The 14,812-nt window shown below is 40.0% G+C and overlaps 1 protein-coding gene across 1 annotated transcript in view; it reads left to right on the top strand.

The window, feature by feature from the left end:
* Window positions 1-14,812, top strand: part of LOC134754487 (dipeptidase 1-like) — a 206,292-nt gene that overhangs the window by 82,659 nt on the left and 108,821 nt on the right. Inside the window, exons 2-4 of the mRNA XM_063690821.1 lie at window positions 2,419-2,463; window positions 8,632-8,773; window positions 10,049-10,205. Coding sequence (XP_063546891.1) covers window positions 2,419-2,463; window positions 8,632-8,773; window positions 10,049-10,205 — 344 coding nt within the window. The remainder of the gene's footprint in view (window positions 1-2,418; window positions 2,464-8,631; window positions 8,774-10,048; window positions 10,206-14,812) is intronic.

The following is a 14,812-nucleotide window of genomic DNA, read 5'->3' as shown; positions in this document are numbered from 1 at the left end:
AAACTAGTGGCGCCATCTGATCGAGAATCAAATTTTCGTGATTTTCGAGGCACGTTTTTTCCTTAGACTGTATCCATCTATTACGGAGTTATATCAATCTTTGTTTTAAACTAATTAACGGTCTTCTAGCCTAGTCGTTAGTGACCCTGCGTACGAAGCTGGGGGTCCCGGGTTCGAATCCGGGTAAGGGCATTTGTTTGTGTGTTTATCACTAATATTTGTTCCGGAGGGATATGTTTTCTATGTAAAGTATTTATACTGTGTACTTATATTATTTAGCCTAATAAACAGATGTTGTAAAGGTCTATTAGCATACATTCGTTTTCGTGGATATTTTCAAAGCTACTCACTTTTCAAAATACTTTATTCAATGATTGTATCTTTAACCACGAATCATTTAATTAATTTGTCGCTCGTAAAATATTATTTTGATGAGAAAATAAAAGAGTGAGTGCTAACAGTTAAAATGAGTTTCCAGCAAGTAACAGATCACCTCACACAGACGCCGCATTATGACTGTTGCGAACCCAACCTTTTATTTGTATAAAATCTCAATATATTCCTAATGCAGTAGTTAAACGCAGCCGTCAGACTCGGCTGCTATTCGGGAGCTTTTTCTAAACCACCATTACCAGCGCTCCACATATATTGTATCGCGGCCGTCTTAGCTACGCCCCCTGTAAATTAACTACATATATGTTGGTCATATTTGTCTACGTGACAGCAGCATCTGTCTCTCAATTGCGTGTTGTCAAGACTGCATCGTCCGTCCAGTGGCGACCTAGTTAGTAAATTTGTGATTTCTAATAAACCAATCAATTTCTGTACAATCCAGTATATTAATGTTGTACCTAGTCCTACTTATTACACGATTTTTGATCTATGTGAAATAGTTTTTTATTAATTATTACTTTTGATTATATCACCTACACAGAAATAAGTAGCCACCATTTGTCGTTTATGTTAATGAAACAAAAAATAAGCAAAATAAAACTACCTAAGGTGTGACAAACACCAAAAGTTGGGGAATCAGTAGGACTATGACAAACACCAAAAGTTGGGGAATCAGTAGGACTACAATATTAATTACTGGATACTGGATTGTACAGAAATGGATTGGTTTATTAGAAATCACAATTCCACTAATGAAGGCGTCACTGGACGGTCGATAGCCTCTTAAACAGTAACAACTATTTTATCACGTGGATAAATCCATCCGTTTTACCTACGACTCTACGACTGAAGTTGTTACATGCTCCGTTTAGCGTGTAGTAATCTGTGCAGCAAACTGAGCACCGGAAAACGCGGTTTCTTAATACTTAACGTATTTTCTCACTTCCGGGAAATGGGAGTGAAAATAAATGTCGAGGTCGGAAATTGTGTCACAATTGTGCTCTCTAACCGACTTCTAAATTTCGAAGGTTTGCTATTTGGTATTTATTATTTAACCGACTTCAAAATTCTAAAAGGCGTCCTCTTTTTTCAAATAGCTTCGCATGTTTTGTATTAGTGTTAATGTAGAATAAGGTCGGGACGATGCTTGTTCGGATTACGTTTGTGTTTTGACACAGCATGTGGCGGTTACCTTTTAAAAAAAAAAATCGCTTGGATGTATGTATGTATGTATGTATGTAAACACTTTATTGTACATAAGACAGATTACAAACACAATAAAAGAACAAAAATATATACAATGTACAAAGGCGATGAGGGGGAGGAGGTGGATGTTTTTTAGAGTTCCGTACCCAAAGGGTAAAAACGGGACCCTATTACTAAAACTCCAATGTCCGTCTGTCTGTCTGTCTGTTTGTCCCTCTGTCTGTCACCAGGCTGTATCTCATGAACCGTGATAGCTAGACAGTTGAAATTTTCACAGATGATGTATTTCTGTTGCGGCTGTAACAAAAAATACTAAAAACAGAATAAAATAAGTATTTAAGTACAGCAAACGTGTTTTTTCGTTTTTTGCGTAATGGTACGCAACCCTTCGTGCGCGAGTCCGACTCACACTTGGCCAGTTGTTCATGGTTATTACCTCAAAACTCCTTCATTTCTCAACTGATTTAAAAAAAAAATTTTGATTGAAAGTAACCCATAACTACGTAAAAAAAATGAGTCACGTTGTATGGACATGTTCCCTATACCTATATGTACCTATATACTTACACATATTCTTAGTCTGATGATAATCCGTGAGGAATCGATATTCACGCCTTTGAGTATAAGTGAGTGATTGGTGATAAAATGAGTTTACTTTAATTTAATTTAATTAAACATTAATGAATGCCTACGATTAAACATTCGTATTATCAGATGCATGTTTGATTAATATCTCATTACATTTAGACTGTCAAAGCACAGACAAAAGTACATGTAACTTTTGACCAAATGTCTAATTGTCGTTTATTTTGTTTACAGGTATAACGCCTAGAAAACTCAAGTCTCTCAACTTTGTTAGCAGAGGTAAGTCAATAGGGGGTATTACTGCAATGTTCTGCCATCAGTGCAGCACTAGCCCTTTACTTATATACTGTGCATTTAACAGTTTTTTGACAAGTTTTCAGAGATAATAAAATATGACATTGATGCATCAAGGCGGTTTGTTTAGGACCTACCGGGAAACGCGAATCCAAAATTTTGCTATCTGCCTCTTTATCGCTAAAATATGCAATTCAATTCAATATTTTTATTTCGAATAAAAAATCCATATTATTGTTAGTACAAGGCACAGCAAAACTTATAAATCTATGTTAGTGATAAAAATAAAATAAAAACAAACAAAACAAACATATAAGCTACTTAAATTAAAAACGGCGTGGTGCGGCCTGCGGCGGCGCGTGCAGCCGCACCCAGCGCGCGCACAAAGGCGAGTCCCAGCGCTGCGCCAGCACGTTTAGAATACTGTTTGGGCTGTGGCGAAGACGGTTGATTAATGACGCACACCGTTTTCTAACTATTGCGTCGAAACTATCAGTGTGCGCCTCGGCAAACATAGTTGACGCGCAAATATGCAATTGACAGAGATGTTAGATAACGAAATTTCGATTTTCTTGTTTCTCGATAGACCCTCAGATTGTGGTAGTGGCGCCGCTTACGCAGTTTCGTTTAATATTCCCTTTTAATACAAATAAATCGGATTTAAAACATGTTTACAAATGGTAACTTTCACATGGCTACTGTAGCTGCATTACTTTTGCGACATTACTGCTGCGGTTTTGACGCAGGCACTGTATATGTCAATTTGCTGGATACAATAATTAACGTTCACCGCTGCCTTACTGCCGCGTTACGTTCAATCCGTCACAGATTTTATCCAGGAAATTGACAGCAGATGACATCTTAAAGTCTTATCTTCTGGCATCCACTTGGTAGCTAAGCTCTACTCGTACAATAGCCACTTATCCGAACAAAAACGTACGGCATCGGCTGCATTATTAAGCCTGTTTTAAACGACACATTAGTCAGTTTTAATTAGCCTCCGAAATGCCTATCACTTAAATTGGGAGCATTTCGTAGTAAATTTATAATGCTTCTGTTTAAAGCTGAAATGGACAGTCACAAATATTAGATCGGTTTTATAGTTATATAAGGTTTGACTCAGCATAGCTTATATTCGCGCCATAAGAAAATTTCATAGCGTAACTATTGAATTAAAAATTTACAAAACCCCTACGCTATATGCCAAGATATTAAAAGCCATTTTACGGCAAAAATGCCTTACATGGAAATGAGCTGACTCTTTAAACTGCTGGATCGATTTCTATAAACTACCACAAAAAAAAACTCGCTTTCTCGTAATAAAAACCGCATCGAAATCAGCCCATCCCTTGGATACTACTAGTATGTCACAGACAGACAGACATTGGCGTAAAATATATAACACCAACACCCCTCTTGTTTGCGTTGGGGGTTAGCGCATTCACTGCCAGGGGGCGTCGTCTAGGAACAAACTTGTGTCACGGTGAACGCACATGTGCGTTGGGGGCAGTGAATGTGTTAAACCAGACACAGATGGAGCGTTGTTTCACCCGTCACATTTATTACTATTCGTAGAACACATTCATATCATATCATATCATATCGTATATTTTCATAATAGGATTTTACAATCTCTTTATGACGTAAAACAATTGTATTTACTTAAAAATATTATTAAATAACATTATCTATGTTACACTATGCACATACTTATTAACTCGTCTTCGTCTTCTAAATAGTCTGATATTTTATAATATCCATTTTTGCACAACTTTCGTTTAATGACCGATTTAAATTCGTTGCCATGGTTATTAACACAAACATTATTTAATGGCATTTTGCCACAACTCATAACTGCTAACCAAACCACAAAACGATACTATTTGAAGTGTAATAATAACACAAATATTGTTGCCTCAGCACACGCAAATAAAATAACCAACAGAATGTAAGTAAAACAAAGTTACCAATGTTCACCGTAATATTGTTAACCATATTTTATGAAATAATTATTTCCCTCACACAAATAATAATAACGTACTGGAATTTTCCGGAAAACCGAATAACAGCGGTTAAAATCCGCGGTGGCGGTCGAGATCTGTTGTATACTCGTGCTATTTTTACACACTTTTATTTAGCTTCACTGCGTATATACCTGTATTTATATATATACATAGTGCCTCAAATATTGTAACTAAAATTTGAACCACTTCCCGGTATCTTATTCAGTTGAAATTTGAATCCTAAGTTTTTTAAAACAGCCGGCTGAACCTACTGCACCTTAATGGAGTCCGCTTATTAAGATTCTAAAGGGACTATACGCAAGAAGCGCGGTTTAAGCGGGAGAGCGTATTATAAACTCACTAGCTTTTGCCCGCGTCTTCGTCTGCGTGAACTAACCCCAGCTAGAGTAAGAATAGCGCCTGGAGAAAGTCTTATAGCAATTATTCAATTTGAGCATATTATGCACACAAAATAGCAGACACTTCATTAAGTATCTCAATTCCACCCCGCTTCTTACTTTCTTAAGGGATGATTTTCGGGATAAAAACTATTCTATGTCCTTCTCAGGGACTCAACCTATCTCTATGCCAAATTTCATCTAAATCGATTCAGCGGTTTAAGCGTGAAGAGGGAACACACAGACAGACAGACAGACAGACAGAATTTCGCATTTATAATATTAGTATGGATAGTAAAACGGGTTCTACTGTAATATCGTATCAATATAAAAACAACAACTGTCTTTTAAATCTGAATGCCACTCTTTGAAAGATAAGATAGAAGGCGTGAATCGATTAATTTTTCAAGTAATTAGAGTGAGATAAAATGTTTTGAACGTTTTCTTTAGAAGTAGATACGGCCAAGATTTATAGAGCTGAGAATGGATGGATTACTTTCAGATACAGATAAAAGACGTTTTAATGGCTTTTGTAAGTGTTTGTAAGTTTCAATATTTCTAAGCTTCAATGGTATGGAGGTATCGGGAGGGGAATTTTATTGAGGCTTCGTCCGTACAATATTTTCTTCTAAATTGCCTAGCGCCGCCACTTAACAAAAAAAAACCGGCCAAGTGCGAGTAGGACTCGCGCACCAAGGGTTCCGTACTTTTTAGTATTTGTTGTTATAGCGGCAACAGAAATACATCATCTGTGAAAATTTCAACTGTCGGGCTATCACGGTTCATGAGATACAGCCTGGTGAAAGACAGACAGACGGAGTCTCAGTAATAGGGTCCCGTTTTTACCCTTTGGGTACGGAACCCTACAAACCAACAAGTTTGTTTACTTCGATACACGCTAACGCAGCGTACTGCGTAGGCGAACCACGCGAACGCGCAGCGTAGCGATGCGGCACGGGGTGAATCCTTCGATGGACCGATTTCGATGCGGTTTTTATTATAGTCGTTCGATTTGTAACTGGCCCCGAACGGCTAATCCTTTGTCTAAATTGTTAAGTAAAACCGCACGTGCCACGTGCGTCTTAGCGTAGCGTTTATGTCAGTGCCAAACTTGTGGTAGCCACGTAGCCGCTAGTTGGCGCGGTGCACGGAGCGGGTGAGCGGGTTAACAAAATATAGTATGAAAGCGGGCGCGGACGACAATGAGGCTTGTTCAGATATTTGTGACAGACAACACGCCTACGATATATCTGATGGCGACTGTACATACATTGTTATTGATGCAAGATTAATCCAACAACACAATATCAAGATGGCGCCGATTTTAGTGTCGACGATAAAAGAGATTTACGGTAGCTGCCATGCGAGTGACAGAGACAGACTACCTCCAGTAGATGTTGCGTTTGATTCGTAAGCACAAACACGAAAGAGAAAATTATACAAAGGAGAAAAAAATAGAAAGTAGAAAGTACCACGAATCATTTCAGCATGATGCTTGCGCTGATCTTCCGATGATGAAGAAGAAGTGTTGCAAAAGAGCCATGTTTTTCTAAAGAGCCACTTTCCACTTTAAATTAATTCGTCACTATTTTTTTATTTGACAATTCGTGTGTGTGACATTTGACCTTAAATAACTTCTGACACGCACACGATCTATGCGTAGATTTTTAAGAGAACCTTTAATACGTCATAACGAAGGTGTATACGAGTTTCCAGCTTATTATCTCTCATTCCGAGGTGAAACCCTTAATTATCTCAGATACGTTATGCTACTTATTTTATACCAGTAGGTACCTATAATATCGGTGTGGGCCAAACACATTTAACAAAAAGTTCTCTTCTGTAATCAACACAATAAAAGTTATCAGGGTTTTCTTATTTGTGTCTCAAGTACTAAGAAAATATAAAACGCCTGTAACCGTGAAAGCTTTAGATACTCTTAACTTTGCGATGTCTATCGGAAAGACGCGAACGAGTTTACCATACAATATAATGTGTATGACCCTTAGTGTAGTCCGTGGGTTATATACAGCCTCTAGTAGTGGGTGATCTGTGTACAGAACACAGCATAATGTGGAAGTCGTAAAAACGATCCAAGTCCCGATTGCAATCAATTCCTTGTGATCGCTCTCCATGCTAAGCAAATATCGATTCCTGTGAATTATTCATGATTTATTAGCTCACAGCCTTTCATCCGACTTACGAGAGTGATATTTTTCGTACGCTATGTTTTGGTACAGTCAAGTAACACTATTAGGGCGTCCGCACGCGACTGCCATTGTTGGTAAATCCGTCGCACACTTCCGATCATATACCTAATAGGGGATATTGCTGCAATGTTCTGCCACCAAAGTGCAGCACTAGCCTTTTTAGTAAACCATAGAGTAACTTATACATACTGTACAGGTTTTTGACAAGTTTTCAGAGATAATAAAATATGTCATTGATGCACCAAGGCGGTTTGTTTACAGAGACCTATAGGGAAACGCGAATCCGAAATTTCGCTATCTGCCTCTTTGTCGCCCGAATATGCAAGAGTGACAGAGATGCTAGATAATGAAATTTCGATTTTCTTGTTTCGCGATAGACCCTTAGATTGTGATAGTGGCGCCAACTACGCGAGTTTCGCGTAATATTCCCTATATATAATTCGTTGCTAATATCATAATATTTTTCGTTAACTCGCTCACCCGCGCCACCTAGTGGACGCCCTTAGCTTGACTCCTGCATACAACATATTCGCTAGCGTATGCGTAACTTACTATCTATGCATCTCGCTCGTACTCGCGTATTGGTGCGAGCGAGATGTATAGTAAGTTACGCAGACGTTAGCGAATATGTTGTATGCAGGAGTCAAGCTAAGGGCGTCCGCTAGGTGGCGCGGGTGAGCGAGTTGACACCACTAAGGCAGTCATGGTAAGGCTATAAGGAGGACAATTTGAACGCAATATTCGCAAAATGGAACCCTGAGCCACCACAGAACCTTGTCGCATTGCGTCTTAAGTCAAACTACATGACACTTTTTACAAAACGTTACTTTGGCATAGTTCTATGGTGGGTCAGCACTATTGGGTCGATTATATATTACATACACAGTACTTACATTTAATAACGTTGTTAATTTGATATCAAAATGATGTAATTTAGTTATCATGCGCGCGTCCATTACGCTCGTACTTGTCCGTACACATGTTGGTGCGAGCGAGACGCTCGAATGATTACAAAAATACATTATTAAGACATCATTTTCATTTCAAATTGTAAGTTTGAATGGCCTCTAAGTTATTGTATCGGCATCTTAGTTGTGATTCAACTAACCGCTATCCGAGTTTGGTTAATAGAATAGATCAGTTAATGAGGATTAGGAAATTAATTGAATTAATAACCAGCCTTGACTCGCGACTAAAACACTGATTTAAACTTTCGATTTCTACACATTATTAAATTGTAAACCACTACACACAGACATTCACATTCACACAATCACATTCACATTGTGATGTATTGGAGACCACGAGAACAACGCCGTCCTCGAAACGTCGGAGGTAAATTTTAAAACTTAAATTAGCTACTAAAGCTCCGACTAAGGGCATCCGCTAGCTTTTATTAGCGGTTGCACGGCGCGGGTGAGCAGCTTAACGAAAAACTGGCCAAGTGCGAGTCGGACTCGAACTTTTTTTATCTGTGAGCGAGGGTCCTAAGACCAAATAGTTTTTTCCATACACACAAATAAACACGAATGTTTGTTCCAGTGAGGATGGTGAACCCGTGCGAACGTCGCTCGATAGCGTGCATACTGCTCGCGATCACCGCGGTAGTTGCCGCCGCCAGCTATGACCGGGAGAGGCTTGAGATAGCCAAGCAGATCCTTGAGGAAGTGCCGCTTACTGATGGGTAAGTAACCGTTAACACAAATGATTGTTCAAGTGAGGATGGTGAACCCGTGCGAACGTCGCTCGATAGCGTGCATAATGCTCGCGATCACCGTGGTAGTTGCCGCCGCCAGCTATGACCGCGAGAGGCTTGAGATAGCCAAGCAGATACTTGAGGAAGTGCCGCTTACTGATGGGTAAGTAACCGTTAGCACAAATTATTGTTCAAGTGAGGATGGCGAACCCGTGCGAACGTCGCTCGATAGCGTGCATAATGCTCGCGATCACCGTGGTAGTTGCCGCCGCCAGCTATGACCGCGAGAGGCTTGAGATAGCCAAGCAGATACTTGAGTAAGTGCCGCTTACTGATGGGTAAGTAACCGTTAACACAAATGATTGTTCAAGTGAGGATGGTGAACCCGTGCGAACGTCGCTCGATAGCGTGCATATACTGCTCGCGATTACCACGCTAGTTGTCGCCGCCAGCTTTGACCGGGAGAGGCTTGAGATAGCCAAGCAGATACTTGAGGAAGTGCCGCTTACTGATGGGTAAGTAACCGTTAACACAAATTATTGTTCAAGTGAGGATGGTGAACCCGTGCGAACGTCGCTCGAGAGCGTGCATATACTGCTCGCGATTACCACGCTAGTTGCCGCCGCCAGCTTTGACCGCGAGAGGCTTGAGATAACCAAGCAGATACTTGAGGAAGTGCCGCTTACTGATGGGTAAGTACCTGTCATAAAACTCTGAATGCATACACAACCGTAAAATGAATTGCCAACTAAGATACAATGTCTGCCTTTCCACATAATTTCAACATAAATTATGAGTAACGGCGTTTGCCACTAATGCAGAAGAAGCTGGTTCATTTCCAACCCTGGGCACTGGAAGGATTGGTACTTTATATGAACTTTTATTTAACTTGCTTTGTTTGTATCTAGGTATGCGGGTTTTATTTATTTAGGGTATTATTCGATTTAGCTAAACTTCATTACTTAAGTAAGTTGGGTGACAATGCAATATTACTACCACCGAGCTGATCTGATGAATGGAAACAGGAGTTGGCTATAGGAACTCTGTGATAACAATACAACCTTATCGTGTACAGGTTTGTTAGAATTTTATCGATGAGTATTAGTTGCCTTGCCTGTTAAGAAAAATATTGTCATAGACAAAAGCTTGTATCAAAAATGAAATTTTGTACAAAAAACTAATTCTTTGTTATTTTAATTTGGTATATATATATTTCCAGAAGCTGTTGCGATGTAAGAAACACTAATAAACCTTTTTCCCCAGGCACAATGACCTCCCCTGGAACATCCGTAAGTTCCTGCGGAACCAGATCAACGAGTTCGAGCTGGACACCGACCTCACCCAAGTGGAACCCTGGTCCAAGTCGAAATACTCGCACACAGACTTGCCGAGGCTGCGCGAGGGCATGGTCGGGGCTCAGGTACGTTATACCACATAGGTTTTTAGGTCTTTAGAATACGAAAAACTGCTAGACTTTAAAATAGTACATTTTACAACTAGTGTGAAAAGAATGTCTTTTTAACACTAGTACCGAGGTATCTTGCCACGAGCTGAAAGCGAGTGGCAAGACTCGGTACGAGTGGTAAAAAGACATTTCACACGTGTTGTAAACGACGTTTATTAATACAATTGCGAAAAAATAATAAATTAATATATCATTAGTAGAATCATACCACCAAACCAAACCAAAACCAAAAGTACCTATACAGCTAAGATACGCGAGCTGCCGCAGCCCGCGATACCTTCATACTCGTGCGCGCCCCGGCCGCGGCCGCCGCGGGCCCGGCGCGGGTTGGTCAACGACACCTCCTCATAACTCATGAGGCCCTGGTACCTGCTCCGCGCTAAATTCAATTTTAACTGCGTTTCGAAAGTATAGTTTGGAACTAAAAAGTAAAAAGCACTAGTTCGAGAAATTGAGCTTCTCGCACGCTACGCAGCCACAAAAAGTACCACTTTTTGAGCAACTGTATTAAAAAATCCTTGTTTAAAAGTACGCGCGCACCCGAGCTTCATACATCGCAATTGTTAGTAGCTTGGTACTATAGGTACTTACAGGACTAGCGTGTCTTATTAATTGTCACATATTATTTTGGGCAGTTGTGTAAGTCTGTGACAACCCTACTGTGTTCTTGTGCGGTGTCGACATTTACGCAAACATCAAACATCTTAACATCCGTCTGTCCGTCTGTCCACCTCCTGTAGCTGTAGCAGGCTGTATCTCATGAACCGTGATAGCTAGACAGTTGAAATTTTCACAGATGATGTATTTCTGTTGCCGCTATAACACTAAAAAGTACGGAACCCTCGGTGGGCGAGTCCGACTCGCACTTGGCCGGTTTTTTTATACTACTAGCAAACATATTATAAAGAACATATCTTAAAACTAAAAACTACAAAACACATTATGGTTGCGACGAATTACGGAACCCCGTAGTATCAGGAAGCCGGCGGCGTAACAGCCGTAACTTGACACCCTTAGGCCAAACTCTTTGTGGAAGGCTGCTAGACGTTCAGTCGGAACATACACAAGCTCAGCTCCAAGACAGTAGATAGCTCCAAGATAGTATAATTATATTGATAGAATACCGTCCCACTGTCCTTTGAGGGCACGACCAAGTGAATCCGTAACAAATTGCCAACGATTCCAACTCTTACTGAACGTTAGCGAGTCGAGGGTCAAGCAAATAATTGAACTCGGATGTCTTTAAATAGTTATTTGTGCAACAAGAGAGGAAAGTTGGTTTTTCTTGCAAGTGTGTATTTTGAGTCCCGAGAAAGCGAAAGATTCTATAATTGAATCACGAGCGAAGCGAGTGATTCTAAGGTAGAATCTTGAGCGTAGCGAGGGACTCAAAAACACGAGATGTAAAATAACTTTGCTCTCGTGTTGCACACATAATTTTTCACCTCAGTAGTGAGAACATATTAAAGGTTAAAATGTATTTCGAATTACACAGAATAAACAGAAAAAAAAAGTATTATAATATGTACGATACGATAAGATACGATAAGATACGATTCGATACGATACGATACAATACGAGACGAGACGAGACCGGACCGGACCGGACCGTACCATAAAAAAAATGTAATAAAAGTATGAAGTTCATGGCCTTCACTAAATTAAAAAGCAACATTTTTTCACTCCCTGGAGTGAGGAAAGTCGCACTTTCCTCACTCCAGGGAGTGACGAAAGTAGGCTTATTCGAGCTGCTGAGGTGAAAAGGTAATATTAATTATCATAGTTTGACATTAACAACTAGTCACCAGGGATCGTTACCGGTATAACTTTAAATCAAAAAATCACGTAGCATTTGAAATATTTCTGTGATATTGTAGAATGGTATTTAGGTAAGGACAATTAGTTATCATATCACCTAAATTAAATGGAAAAATAATTTTACATAAACAACCGAGATACCGAAATTGAATAGCGGTTAATTTGCATGAAAAATATACCGGTATTCGATCCCTGCTAGTCACATATTGCACGTAGACAACCCGTATACAGGTTGTCATATCAAGTGGCGTGTCCGCACGAAATGTACTGACTATATCAAGGTAAATGATGAGTTTGTCCCATTTAAGGGGCCCACTGACTGTTCGCCGGACGATATCGGCCTGTCAGTTGTTCGGCACTGTACATTTTTTGTTCTAACTGACAGACTGATATCGTCCGGCGGACTGATAGTCAGTGGGCCCCTTTAGTCATTGCAAATGCCAGACAGAGTTAACTTGATCCAACACTAGTCACTTTTCTTAACTGTAGGTACGTAAGTAGTATAGTATTCAGTTTACGAATTGCTCGAGAGATGGCTCTGAATCGCTCTATCAAGATTATTCGAACCTTAAAAAATCCATCGTAAATTGTTGCCATGATTAAGCATTTTACGACAAAAATGTGACAGTTACGTAAGGAAGTGGCGCCCTCAACAACTTTTTACAATTTCTAATCGGACTATACCTTGCTATATTATACGATCAATACTTAAATAGAAAATAATGCATGTTTGCTAAGTTCTGGCTAAGTTTCTAATTCTTATTTTTTTGTTCTATTTACACTGGATCTAAATATGCGAGTCGCCGTCGCTAGGCAACCCTCGGTAATAGGCACAATTCAGACCTCAGGCGAAAAGCGAACGACGACGGACGGACAAAGGACCAAAGGGTCTTATGTATAGGTTGTCCGTTAATTAATTGACAAAGGTAATCAGTTGATTAAGCTGATTGAAGAGTTCGTTTGGAAATTTTGAGACACGCTAGGTTGTTTAGGATTCGGTTTGTTTTGAATTGTAGTTACTATTAATAGGCTGAAGAAATTATCTACGGAATTTCAATTAACTAGTACTTTTTATTACAATTATTTCATATATTATTTCATATTTAATTTTAATTTTAGTGACAAAAATTGAGAAGGGTATGTTGAGATGGTTTGGACACTTGGAAAGAATGAGTGAAAGAACGCTAACAAGGAAAGTGTATAAGGGAGAGGTAGAAACGGGAGTTGGAAGGGGCAGACCTCGGCGGACTTTCTCTGATCAGATCGGGGAAATCCTGAAGAAAGGCCAGGTCAAGAGCACCCTAAACCGGCGAGTGTGTATGAGGAATGTTATGAAAGTGAAGGAAGCGAAAGAGGTATGTCAGGATCGTAGCAAGTGGAAATCCGTGGTCTCGTGGTGATTATATGTATGTATGTATGTATGTATGTAGAATTTAATTTTGTATCGAGTAGAAAACGTCTGCGATCGATGCCTATCAAGCTTATAGAAACAAATTAAAACAGGAAAAATACTGTATTGGGTAAGATCTTGGTAGCTCAAATGGCAGGACACTGGGCTTGCGATCCAGTGTTCGTGGGTTCAAGTCCCACCCAAGACAGTGAATTTTTCCTCATTTATTTTTTATTAAGTAAAAAAAAAACAAATCAGCCAATTTTAAAATCCCTACTTACATTTCATCGCACCATCTTAAAAACAAGGTATTAGGAGCCGCTTCCGAAATAACAAATCGATCCTAATTTGATCAAAACTTAACATCAACTTGTAAAGTTCTAATGCTATCATCGCCTTTGAACGCTTTTCACATCCGTTATAATCTGCCCCCGAATTTAAATAGGGCCCGCGCATAGAGCATCTCAACTACTAGACGAAGCTGGCGTGGTTGCACGGAGCGGGTGAGCGAAAAATAGTATGAGCGTAAGCGAACAAGTCGCGAACGCGAAGTGGCGCGGCGCGGCGGGCTCACGGCGTTCGCGTTCGCAACACTTCTATAGGTTTCGAAGGATTGATTCAATTCGCGTTCGCGTGTTATTCGCTACGCTACGGATTTTACCTACAATAGTACCCGTGCCAGCTAACATTGAGGTAACCACACGTAAGTACCGTACAAATGTTGTATACGAGCGCGTCATTTCAGTTGCGCCCACAGTACAAAAATGTTGCTTTAGACTGCTGATATCGTAGCATTCGTAAGTAAACCATGAGTTTTAAGCGGCATTAAACGCTAGCGACTGCAACACAAACGCAGTCCATCTCACTGGCACCAATGTCAGTACGAGGGAGATGCATTGTGAGTTAGTTTACGCAGGCGCATGCGAATATGTTAGTGTTAAACTCGTATTAAGGATACTCGTGCTCTTTGTAAACGCTTCACAATGCGGTGTCTGTATTAAGCATATTAATAACGGGTCACTCACGTATTTTAAGTCGAAAACGCTCGACATGTTTCACTCCGTACCGAGTAGCGATCAGGAGCTTGCGTCGACGGTGACGGACCGGCGCAGTTTTCGACTTAAAATACGTGAGTGACCCGTTATTAATATGTTTAATATGTCTGTGTCTCGCGGTGTCTGTAGTCTGTGGGTCCGAGCCTGATATCCATACCAACCCCCTATCAATTTATGGGTAACATAAATTCAAATTTACCCTGCTTAACTTTTCGGGGAACGTTTTTAACCTTCGTCTGTTGTGTGATAACTTCACAGCCATTTTGTTATTTTACTTTGCTCTGCTTATTGAATTGATT

The sequence above is a fragment of the Cydia strobilella genome, chromosome Z (genome assembly GCF_947568885.1).
Source record: "Cydia strobilella chromosome Z, ilCydStro3.1, whole genome shotgun sequence".
Classification (NCBI taxonomy): domain Eukaryota; kingdom Metazoa; phylum Arthropoda; class Insecta; order Lepidoptera; family Tortricidae; genus Cydia; species Cydia strobilella.
Note: the sequence above shows the minus strand (reverse complement) of the source record. Positions and strands in the feature narration are given on the sequence as shown.